The sequence below is a fragment of the Neodiprion fabricii genome, chromosome 6, assembly GCF_021155785.1.
Source record: "Neodiprion fabricii isolate iyNeoFabr1 chromosome 6, iyNeoFabr1.1, whole genome shotgun sequence".
In the NCBI taxonomy this organism is placed as follows: domain Eukaryota; kingdom Metazoa; phylum Arthropoda; class Insecta; order Hymenoptera; family Diprionidae; genus Neodiprion; species Neodiprion fabricii.
The window spans coordinates 28,842,882-28,855,484 of record NC_060244.1 but is presented as its reverse complement, the minus strand read 5'-3'; the positions used below and the strand labels follow the sequence as shown (position 1 = coordinate 28,855,484).

The 12,603-nt window shown below is 33.8% G+C and overlaps 1 protein-coding gene across 14 annotated transcripts in view; it reads left to right on the top strand.

The window, feature by feature from the left end:
• LOC124184213 overlaps positions 1-12,348 on the top strand; it is a 38,203-nt gene extending 25,855 nt beyond the window's left edge. For 7 of the 14 annotated variants that reach the window (XM_046573653.1, XM_046573648.1, XM_046573656.1 and 4 more), the window contains 9 exons: positions 53-321; positions 3,737-3,886; positions 4,527-4,832; positions 4,936-5,019; positions 5,299-5,347; positions 5,445-5,703; positions 5,964-6,059; positions 6,289-6,357; positions 6,555-12,348. In XM_046573653.1, coding sequence (XP_046429609.1) covers positions 53-321; positions 3,737-3,886; positions 4,527-4,832; positions 4,936-5,019; positions 5,299-5,347; positions 5,445-5,703; positions 5,964-6,059; positions 6,289-6,357; positions 6,555-7,101 — 1,829 coding nt within the window. In that variant the 3' untranslated portion in view covers positions 7,102-12,348. Of the gene's footprint in view, positions 1-52; positions 322-3,736; positions 3,887-4,526; positions 4,833-4,935; positions 5,020-5,298; positions 5,348-5,444; positions 5,704-5,963; positions 6,060-6,288; positions 6,358-6,537 lie in introns of all 14 variants that reach the window. The other 7 variants (XM_046573650.1, XM_046573658.1, XM_046573659.1 and 4 more) reach the window with 7 other exon arrangements.
• The last annotated feature ends 255 nt before the right edge of the window (positions 12,349-12,603 follow it).

The window sequence follows — 12,603 nt, the reverse complement described above, 5'->3', positions numbered from 1 at the left end:
AACTTAAACCAGAACAGTATTCGTAACAATGACATGTTCTTTTTTTGCACAGTGACTGGGGCAGAGGAAGGCGACGAGACGGTGAACTACGGAGGGAAGGGAGGAGAAGTGGTGCCCAGCTTGCGCATGCTGCAACAACGAGGCGGTTCAGCGTCAGCGTCAGCATCAGCATCCAACGGCAACATGTTCCCTCAACAATATTGTCTACGATGGAAATATCATCACAGCAACCTACAGACCATGTTCTCGCAGCTCCTAGAGCGGCAGGCTTACTGTGACGTGACGCTTGCGTGCGAGGGACAAACCCTGCGTGCACACAAGGTAAGAATACGTCGAGTTTATAGGTGGTCTATGGAAGGAATCGACAATTTATAGAGCTTTTCTCCTTTTTGCATTAGTCTAACTGCAGGTTTTTAAACAGGCTTTCTTATATATTCTGCAGATGAAAACTGTCGTCAGTCCTCGCGCTAAACAGTCCTGCTCTTACGTTGTTATATTAACTAACGACTTTTAAGCTTCAAATCTGCATCACAATTGTAGCGCATTGCAATATGCAGAGCATAAGTTTTCTTTCTGGCTTGTCTTAAGATTTTTTTATTCGAGCTTCTATTTTTCATTAGCCATACTTTTCCCACAGTCCAGGTTTAAATACAAAACTTTAGTGACTTGAAGCATTTTGACTAGCTCACGGGGTCCATTTTGTGAATATGCACGAATTTAGCTAAAGTGCTAATTTTTCAAGTCATGGACGGTCTAATACTGTGAAAAATGGTGATCAAATAGATGATTGGTAAATTGATATAAAACATACGGAAGACGCTATGGTAAAGAGTTATAAGAGAAAAATTGTAATTGAATTTCGTATCCTCGCGTCTCTCACTTGATCGTTAATACAAAGGCCCCTTTATTATTCATTCTCGATAAAGGTAGAAAAAAAAAAAAATGTCATATCGCACACTGTCTGTGCATTGAACTAAATGGCCATGTACAGTGGGCACTTTATCAAAGTAAAGTACATTTGGCTTGGTTTATTTTTTCTTTGGGAGGGGTCTAAATTGTAAAATCAATACTTCCTCCTAAATTTAGAAGCAGCCCAAGAGTTTTTGCTTTCCTCGCTACTACAGTATGACGTATTTAAATGATAATGGGGGGGCGTCGTGGAGGGGAGTACACTCTCGGTAGAAAATTTTGTTTCAATTCGTAATAAACAAAGGATGTGTCAGTTACATTGGTATAGGGGAGAATATTCGATGGGGGAGAGGGGGGGCAGCTGTTTCCTCATCTAGTAGCACCTGCATCCAGGTGTACAACCATCCAGGTTATTATTGTAATGAAAAAGTAGAAATTATTGTTTTTCATTTTTTTTCATTTTTTTTCAAACAGGATTAGAAATTTACTGTCATTGCGTTAGACTTTCTAATTTCAAGCTTGGTCCGAAAACCGATTTCCAAGGAACGTCTTTGAAATTTCGCCGAATCTAGGTCTTATAAATCTTCACATTAATACCAATTTACTCGAGAAACCTTATTTATTATTTTCCATTAGTGAAAATTAAATTGCACGCTATATAAATGCGTGTAAAGAATCCAAATGAATTTATCAATTTCTAAATGTATGAGTATACGGTGATCAATGTAAATGAGAATTAAATATGCTCCGTTTTAGGAAAATTAGTGATATTTGTTGTTTTCTCGACGTATAGAAAATTGGTATTTTAATTCCATGACGTTGTGGAAGATGTAGAGTCAAAGGCGGAGTGAGAGATGAATATGAAATTTTATTATACCTGTAACACGAGTAAAAAGGAACATCCAGCGTTTTACTGAATTAAAATTTAATTCTACGAAGTGGGCTATAAAAAAAGTTTAATCAATATTTTTGTATGAGTAAGTACTTTTCCCTGCTGGTGTTGCTGGTGCTGCTGCTACTCCTACCTCTCTGTCTGTCTTTATGTATTTGAATTTGTGCTCGTGCTTCACTCCTTTACTGAGTCATTCCTAACGTTTACCATTTGTCTCCCCTCTCCTCCATATCCCTTCACCATTCCAGTTCCTGTTCCCTACTCCTCTTGTGCCTACACTGCTAGCTGAAATTCGAAAATTTTAATGCCTTTTTTTACTGCTCTGGCCTTCGCAGCTGACTGGTTTCTTAGAATTTTGAGCTACGAGGCACTCTCTAGTTTCTTTAATACAGTATTTTCATCCTTGGTCATTGTGAAATACTTTGAACGTATCTTTCATGAGCATTAGATATAAGATTGTTGATTACTTCACTATCCAATACAAATAACGTTATAAATATGGCCTGATACAAGCAGCTTACTGTATATTTTATGTATAAAACGATAATCGAAACTAATCAATTTATGTACATGAATTAGAAAAAACAAAACTATTTAAAATAGACATTTTTTTCGACATCAGCAGATGGTATTTTATACTCTAGAATTGTTCAAACTTTGTCAGCTTTCAGTTTTGTTCTATTATACGTTATTCAACGGTGACCGCAATGATCATGCAGAAGCGATTTCCATTATGTAAGCGGTACTTGCCAAACAATTTTATTCAGTTCACTCTGCATTTCAGTACAGTTTTTTTTTTTTTTAACTTCTTTCTTCATAATTACATTCAATTTTTTATTTAACTTTACGTTCGTTATAAGGAATAAAAATAATCGTAACAAAAGTAAGTAGCACATATTAATGCAAGGTTTTAAAGTCGTGGAATAAAAGTCGGTAGAATAAAAAAAATTTATACAACGCAGAAGTAATGACTTGGATATAAAATGAAAAATATAATTTATTTTTTATCTCAATATATTTTCCCATAAAAGCTTTCCAGGATATAAACCAGTATATAGCTGCTCTGAAAAGTAACGTGCCTTGGCTTTATGACCTTATTTGTGGAGACATAAAAATTGAGAAAATCAATACCAACTTCAGATATTAAATATTCAGGCTATTGACTGCCTGGAGAACTTGGGTGGGGCTGCACTAGATATATTCACTTTTTCCAAGCCCCTCCAAGATATCATTTTGCAAGAGTTTGAATTACTATTTTAAAATAATAATAACTTCAATTTAAACTGTCACCTCGCGTGTCGAATAAAACTGACATATTGACAAATTTTTCTATACCTAGAGTAATGTATTTAACTAATCACGTGATACAATAAGAATTCGTGTGTTCTTTATTTAAAAAATTCTTGGGTCTTCTTCCATGTCTCATACGGAATCTGTTTAAGACTATTCAATCTAGTATTAATAATAATAATATCACAAACTATGGAATTTTAAATGTAATTCCTTGATTTTCGTTCGTCAGGCTTTATGAACAAGACTCATTTATATTCAACACATGAATAATAATTACTTTCCAATCATCATTTTTTATCCTGATATTTTCCTCGCATATCATTTATTCTCGGCGATCAGTACATACTATCTGAAATGTGGAATCCAAATTCTTTACTCGTAGGAATTATTTTTAATATTTTACGTTCTCGACTCTATAATTAAACAGCCTTGCTAATAAAATTTTGTAGTGGGTTTCGATGAGTCGTTCTCTTTTAGCCAGTATGTCTGCAATAGTCCATTAAAATATTGAAATCCTAGTTTAAGTTCCTATATATCTATGTCGAATTTGAAAAGATAATTTTTCAGTTTGTTATCTACTTTGAATAATACTTATTAGAATTCATGAATTTCTGTATTTCCTTTTTTTTTCGCAATAAACAGGTGGTGTTATCAGCTTGTAGCACATACTTTGACACTATACTATCAGAATATGCAGAAAGGGATCCTATTGTCATCATGCGCGACGTTAAGTTTGCCGATATTAAAGTTCTCGTTGACTTCATGTACAAAGGAGAGATAAACATCGACCATGTAAGTATTATTTCACATTACTCAGTCAGAATCTGATGATTCGCCGAACCAGCGAATGTTAAAAATTCGGATGCTTCATCTTCGCCGGCAATACATTGAACAGCGCTTGTAAAAAATTGGCATACCTCGTTCGGTACTCCTTCGGAAACATAGAATCGAGACTAGTGTGTATATCTTGTTAACATGATTGTTAAGTTTATGGAGAGTATGTGATAAACTATATAAGATATTTCAGAAAATAGCGTCAGTAAGAAAAACCGTCAAAGTTTGCATCAATGTTCACATGTTTATTCTGTTATTAAAAAAAATGGAAGAAAAAAAAATGAAAGTACGCATTTCTAAAGTACATTATTCTTCTTACTCTGGTGACCCACATAGCATTTTTCCGATTCAGTCAGCAATAGAAAGCTGTTTGTAGAAAGTGCATATTATTATTTAGCATTCAGAGGCTAGAGCGTATTTCAGAGAAAATTGATAAGTAGGAAATCATCAATAATAAAAATACCGCGTACTCGATTAGCCACAAATAGAGGACATGAATGAGAAATATTTGTTTTTTCCAGTTTTGAGATATTAAAACGCGTTTTTGTACGTTTGATGCAATTTCGAAGATTATTAATCATTCTCGTCCACATTGTAGACAAGGTTATCATCTCTACTAAAGACTGCAGAAGATTTGCACATCAAGGGTCTGGCCGAGGTCAGCTGGCGCAGTGATTCGGTACAAAATGATATGAGCAACAGTGGTCACAGCCCAGGAGCAGCTACTCCAGGAGTAGAAACAGTTCTCAGGGAAGGTGACGCAGAGGAGTCTTCACCACCTAAACAACGACGCCGAGGACGTCCACCTCTCGACGATCCCCCATCTGCACACGATGTTTTTACACCAAAGGTCACCTGCGTTACTGGCAATGTTGGCTCGGATGATACCTTCAATGTAACACAGGTTTCAGCAGCTCGTCTATAACCATAATTATTGACAAATTTCAAGTATTTAACACCATGTGCGTTTTTCAATTTTGATATGCATGATTGTGTTTCGTATACAGGAAGAAATGATGAGCGAAGGAGACCACGAGAGTTGGGATGGTGATATGGTGCTGTCTGAAAATAACGAAACCCCATTACCAGTGGTGCGTTTCCTGAATTTTAGTTCTGATCCTAGCTCACGATTGTTTATGACGCAGAAGCATCAAGCTTCTCATCATCGTAACTGAAATTGTTTCAAGACTGCTTTTTTGTACACGGTCTTCAATGACTACTACAATTAGTTACTTTCCTTAAATTATTTACCATGAAAATATATTTCACTGACGTTTCTGACAGTTTAAAGCCTCGTTTAGTTTGACTTAAAATATGTCTACATATTATTTTTTTTGTAAATTATTTAATCAAGGTTATTTTCTTTACAGTTATCTTACATGTCTAAAGATGATTCCGCCGCTCCGGACGATAAGAAACGTGAGTAGAATTTGTTGCCTCTGTTTTCAATTTTATCAACATTCTATCCTGGTCTAGTTGAATCAAAATGAGATACTATACATTTATTTTCTTACAGCATCCGTGACATCTAATTCCAATCCTAACCCTAACCCAGCAATTCCAGAGCAATTCCGAGATGTGGTAAAGATGAATGACTATTTGACAACCGGACGTCGCCAAGAATTTTGGGAGGAACCATTCACACGACGTGTCATGGATGCTATTAAAAGCAAGGAATTGGAAATGAAAACAGCAGCTGAAATTCTCGGTGTCTCTTATGGAACTCTATACGGTAGATACCGTGACAGCTACGGTTGCCTTAAACACCCATACAGGTTTGTACATTATTTATGCTCTCTTGGTATTTTTCCTTATTAACGAACAAAGATTAAACGTAAGTTACATCAGTCTAATTGAAATAAGTTTGATTCATCAGTCTATCCCTGCTCTCTGAACTCTGATTTCTGTCTATTTGTAACGTTATCCCTTAAATTATGTATTGATTGTAAATAGAGTTGAAGCAAATTACGTAGCTTTATCAATGTTCATTAATTCAAATTCTTGTACACGATAAAGATAAAAATAAATTCGGTAGTACAGGGTTCGTACGCACAGGGAAAACTCAGGGAGTTTCTTACAGCAGGGAGAAGTCAGGGAAAAGTCAGGGAATTTCGAAGATGAGACTGGACTCGTAAGTTTCTTGAAGAAATAAACTCGTTCTTATACGTACATTATTTAATATCAAAACTCATTTCGTTTTTTTCTTACTGAAAATCGCTGGCTGTTGTTTGTAAATTAGTAGTCGGACAGTAAATTAATTACTAGGTAATGTTGAAGGTATTAGTATTAATATGCAAAAAAATTATTATTAATCAGCGGCATGTTTCTTGGAAGTTTACTGAAAAAAATCCTATTTTCAGGCTGGATCAGTTGGAAAAGTCAGGGAATTTGAAGTTCCAAAAAGCGTACGAACCCTGTAGTAGTGAAAGGTGCGTGATATGTAAATACAACTGCATTCATTCAACATAAACGTATACAGATTTTATCTTGATATTTCAGCTCAACCGCTATGCTATATCGTGTTTAGAGCACTTTTTATTTCTCGTTTTATTTGTTTTCTATTTTTCTTTTTATGCTTCAAAGCCTCGTCTTAATTTGTTCAAGTATAGTCTTTTGAAATTTACAGAGTGAGAGATTTCTGGGCAGAACCGGGCCCTGCCGAAGTGTTGGCCAAATTACGAAGGAAGGAAATAACCTTATTTCGTGCTGCTGAATACCTCAATGTAACTGTACAAACACTTGCCACATACTTATCTACATTGCAAGGACCAGACAGGCTGTCTCTTTCAGGAGAACTAGCTGGCCCCATATCAGCGATTGACGGTGGCAGTGAAACAGAAAATGATGCCGTGAATGATATTCTTCAAAAAATAAATGCCAACGTCGCTTCGGTCGTTCCAAACATTTCTACAGCAACTCCTATAAAACGGGAAGGGGGTGGATTCGTGGACGTTCCAACACCAATTACTAAAGCAGCAACTTCGGTTCTTGAAAATAATCCTGATATAACTATAGTTAAAACGGAAAGTATGCCTCGCAAGCGGGAATACTCGAAAGTTCCAAATTCAGAGAATAACAATGCTAAATTAATGAGTGGTGGCGGTGTAAGCGAACTGTCGCAACAAAAGCTCTCCGATTCGCTATCTTTGAACAGTGACAACATCAAACCCTAACTATTCAGGCCTTATTTGGCCCCGATGAATCCCATCACGCCCAATGCCAGCTACGCATACGAGCTTTGTCCGCTAAGATTTTATTCTAATGTTTTTAGCAGGTTTTTAACCAATTTTCATTTAAATTAGCCACAGACGTACTGACTTCATTTACTTACCTATTATTTTTTTCATACGGCATTTAATGTTTTTATTTTAATTTTCTTTTTCCGTCTTTTTGCACTTCATTGATTGAAGGGATTCTCTTGTGTTACATTGTATGAAACGCAATGGCTTATGGTTAGTTACATCCAGTGACAGATATTTTATCGCTGCGGAGATAACTTATTTGCTTAGTCTGATTTGCGCTATTTTTATTTTTGTTTGTTTTTTAGTTATAATCAATCATGATACTTTGGCTGAGAAACTTTTTTTCACTGTGTCTTTGACACAAGTAATATTGAAACAAATTTAATTTTTGTTGACCTTTAGCTGTAATTTGTATGCCTAATGTTTTGATTACGCAGATCGATCTTGATCAAGAAAATTTATGTCAATCATCATTTCAAACTCGATAAGCATTGAGAAAATTATGCGTCGCAACAATAATTCAATGGCATGTCAATATCTGAAGTTTTTTTCATGCCACACGTAATAAAAAAAAATAATACAGAAATAATGTCAACCGAATGTTGATATGAATGAGAGCTTTAAATAATAGAAAACTTAAATATGTTTTACATAATTCCTTCTTCAAGAAAGATTGATTCATTTAAAAAATGGAATGGTATGTCGCTTGGGGAATACTGACCAAGTTACGAAAACACAGATAGGTTTAATTTCGATTGTATAAATCGCACTTTTACGAAGGCAATCTCGTAGTTTGACAAATTGAACTTAAACTTACGTGTAATGATGACCATGTTCATGTGTAACATGTAAAAAAACTTTGACTAATTGCGCGTATGATCGTTGAAGTTTTTATTTCGCTTATAACCAGCTAAAATACCGCACTCAGACGTTTAGTAATATCGTCAAGACTAAACGCGAGCTTTTTTTTTTATAGAAATTTTAAGTGATTTTTATTTACTGATTATCATTGGTATCAAAGATAAAAATTTCTTTGACACGATACGAAGCATAAGTAACGTCCATTGTAAATATCGGTGCAATAGTGAAACCTAAAATTAATATTATTTTGTCACAAAGTGTTTAAATGCTATTTTAAAAAGAAAAGATATACCTGCTTTTAATCATGCAATTATTATTGTTTTTAAAAAAAGTTATTGCATTATATTTGGCAAGGTATATCTTGATCATCGTTGTTAATGACTTGTTGGGGTTACCAACTCGCATTTCAAATTAGGCTTAATATTTTCATTTGTGTGTGTGTGTGTGTGTATTCATTTGAATTTGGTATCTACCAACGTGGATGCTCAATATACGAAGCACACGTTGACCGTACTCACGAGATAATGACTGGATATGAGTATTCCTGCTTGCTAAAGGTGAATAATAATAAGACATAACAATATAATAGAGGTATTTCCATAGCACATTGATATTTTTAACGATAGAAAGCAAAACAAATTTTTCGTACATTCTGAACATCAATAATCGGGATGTACGTAAAGTAGTTGGCTAGATAAGCAAAGAATCCGGTAGTTGAAAACCAGCTGCATTCATTTTACATCCAATTTGAATATGATTTTTATTCAAGATTTTTTCAAATCATACTACAGCGATTTAAGTACTCGGTGTTAGTTTAGTGCGAAAGCCAGATATGCGTATAACTCATATTTCTTCTTCTTTCGATTGCAAATACTTCTAAGAATTAGAAGTACCTGTAATTGAATATGTTCTCAAGTTGAATGAAACATCTGCCTAAAAAATAGACAAAGAACAGAATGTTATCTTCATCGGGAAATTGGTGATGTGAAAGTAAAGTTCATAAATTCTTGTATTTTAACGTTGCGTGCTTTTCCGTTGTTGTTGTTGTTGTTGTTAACATGTTTATACGTGTTTTCAATTGCTATACGAATACTATACACCGGTCACGTTAAGTTATAAGTTTTTAATTAACTACTATTTTCATCATATTCAATTCAATCTTCAATCGATTGCCTAAATACAAAAGTAGATCTGCTCATCATCACGACTAATTTAAATTTCAACAAACTCATTACGTCTCATTGAACTTAATGTATTAAGTACATGGTAATATAAAAATACTATTATTATTATTAATAATATTTTCTTTTTTCTTTTTTTTGAATAAAATAAGACTAAGACATACCAAATGAAAGAAAAATGTAACGACAAGTTTTGTTAGGATAGTTCTATCGCATATCAAGAGAGCGAAAATACATGCTGAAGCTCTCTGTATTGCCTACACACGCCCCGAAGATTAGTTATATCGGGGCGCACAAAGACCACTTTTACTCTAGCAAGAGTATACGACTAGAAGTATTAATATTAAATATTAATGAACAGTACAGCGGTTCGCAAGTAAATGGCTACGTTTTTAAAATTATATAAACATACGCTTGCATGTGATCTATTTAAGATATAATACATACTATAAAACTATTTTACAACAAACAAACGAGAAGATTCCTTATTTATTACTTCTTCTTCATAATTGATTTTCACTTAGTATTATTCCGAACAAACAACTCCAACTATCAAACTTCACCGTCGCATTTTTAATGTTATTAAATCTCACATATATTTTCACAATGAATGTATGCAAGGAATTATCAACCTAACGCATCTACTATTCTGTTTAATTTGCAAATTCTGACACAAATTCAACAAATTAAGTAAACTGAGATTAGTCAGTTTGTATGTAAGTAAAAAAGGGCAATTAAAATTTAACAGGTTACAAAGTAACCATGCTTTTTTTTTTAATTGAAACACATGAGAACGGATCTAAGGTAGATTCGTTGTAATATAATAATATTAACAATTGGAAGCAACCATCGAGTCTTCATTTTATTTATTTAAACTTAATGACTTGAATAATGATGTATCGTATTTCCAAAAAGAAAAGGAAAAAGGGGAAAAAGCTGTATTAAAATAATAATGCAAATAATTGTCTACGATTAAGTGTTTCATTAATGTTACTTTATAGCCAAGGTATAAGGTAGTAGTTTTCAGTACAAAGAGGAGCACTTTAGTTCTTATTTATCCAAAATGGTGTAAAAGAAAGAAAAGGAGAAAAAAAAAAAGAAAAAAAAATAAATTATTCGACGATGATAGTTATAAATTTTTTTAAATGTGGCCACTCGCTTGAAAATCTCTGTATTGATTGTCACGTAAACAGAAAAAAAACGTGCTGTGTATTTTGTGATGCATGCGCGTGACCACATTGACATAGTACTACGAGAAGACAGGACAAGACTAGCCTATTGGCAAATGTAGATTGCCATTTACTAAGGGCTATCACACCATGAGACTAATATCGATATCATTAATTACATGTGTCGTTTGATATAAAGGAAAAGAAAAAAAAATGAGTAATGAGTATATAATTACGTATAATCAATCGTTTTATACACAAATCTAATTATAAACTACTACGTACACTATGTACATTCCTAGTATACACACACTCTTCACTCTCTCTCTCTCTCTCTCTCTCTCCCTCTCTCTCTCTCTCTCTCTCTCTCTCTCTCTCTCTCTCTCTCTCTCTCTCTCTCTCTCTCTCTCTCTCTCCCTCTCTCATGTACACAATTACGTATACATTACATTTAGTAAATACATAAATACAAACATACATACATTATACACACATGAAAACACATATGGACCTATATTATATATTTATAATAATTATAATTACTCTACAACGGACCACCGCAGCATCAAAAAACCATATACCGAGATCATTAAATTAATAAATTCATTGATAACGTGCATCTTTTTCACCTAGAGACTAGAACATTTGTTTGATCTAATCATCTAGAACTCGTTAGAAAGAAAGTGTGTCTCGTGTATACAACCAAATATATTTATCCAGGAAAAACCACCATAAAATGGAAGTATTTTAAGATTTTTACTGTTTATGAAAATATTTTACCATTCTATAACATTAATTTTCGTGTAATTAATCATGTTTTATCATTGGCATCGCTCGAGTTGCCTGATGATTTATGCGTAACGTATACCTGAAAATTTTCTTCCACTCGTAACATACATCTTTGTACCGAATTCAATCGCAGACTAACATATTCTTAGTTTTTTTAATTTATTTAGTTAAACGAGTATTATTATTGTCACACTCGATCATGTTCATCGAGGAACTTTGTTGCGTTGTAGTCGATAAAGTACCTAGATGTTGCTCATGCTTGTGAGAAACGGTTTTATACACGAGATGCAAAATGAGACATCGATATTGTTCAAGGGAGAATACACCATACACCAAATGCATATAAGAATTCATGATATAAATTCAGTATAGCATGAAAAATACCGGATGTATTTTCGCGCAAATCAGAGTAGTAATCAATCCCAGCGAAAAAAATACAAGAATAAAAAAAGATAAACACCGAGCCTTCATACAGTTTCATACATATACTGACCTTACTTCATTTTAGTCTGATATTTCAAGATTCAAGAGCATGATATTAATAAATGGTAAAAATGTGTTAAAAAGTAGAAGGAAGAAGAAAAAATAGCTTGAATCGTACTCTTCAATTAAGAAATATCAATTATTAGCCAAAGTTAGGTTTTGCGTTTACTCTTAATTCTATCACACACGATATATTATATGTTTGACGTATAGTTATTTTAATAATTATTAGTAATTATAATTATTATTATTATTTTTGAAGTATATATTATTATAATCGTGGTAATTTTTAGATTAGAGAACAATATATTAGCGTATAGAAATTAAAGTATACATAAAAGTAAAATAAAATAAAATAAAATATATATATTGATAAAATATTGTTGAGATCGCGCCCAGAATAATGGAAGGAAGTGCATAAAATGCTGCGAATAAGTGAATGGAATTATAGGAGAGTTAAAACGTTAAAGGAAAAAAATATGGTGTAAAAGCAGCTTAGATGGCGATATGTAGCTAATCAGGCTGCTCGCAGAGAGCATTCCTTGGTTGAACAAAAAAACAGAAATATGAAAAACAATAAACACAAATATGAAAAAAAATCAGTAACTGTAAATGTTTGTAAACAAATTATGAAACATTATTTGTTCAGTGCCTACATATTTACACAGTAATAATAAACATGAAGATTAGTGATATCGTCTCGTTAATTTTTATTTTCATCGATTCAAGAAAATTTAATTAACACCATCGGTTTCCTTATATACGATCCTCGAAACTATTGCCCAGCTACGCCCCTGACGTGCTTACATCCTCCCCCCCCTGCCCCCCTCCGGGCCCGATTCTCGGGGATTTGATACATCCGTCGGCAGGCCCGATTGACGAATCACGATCGAAAATTCAAAGGGTAGTTGCGTGCGCCTCGTGGGAATTTGCACGCCCTGTCTTCGCGT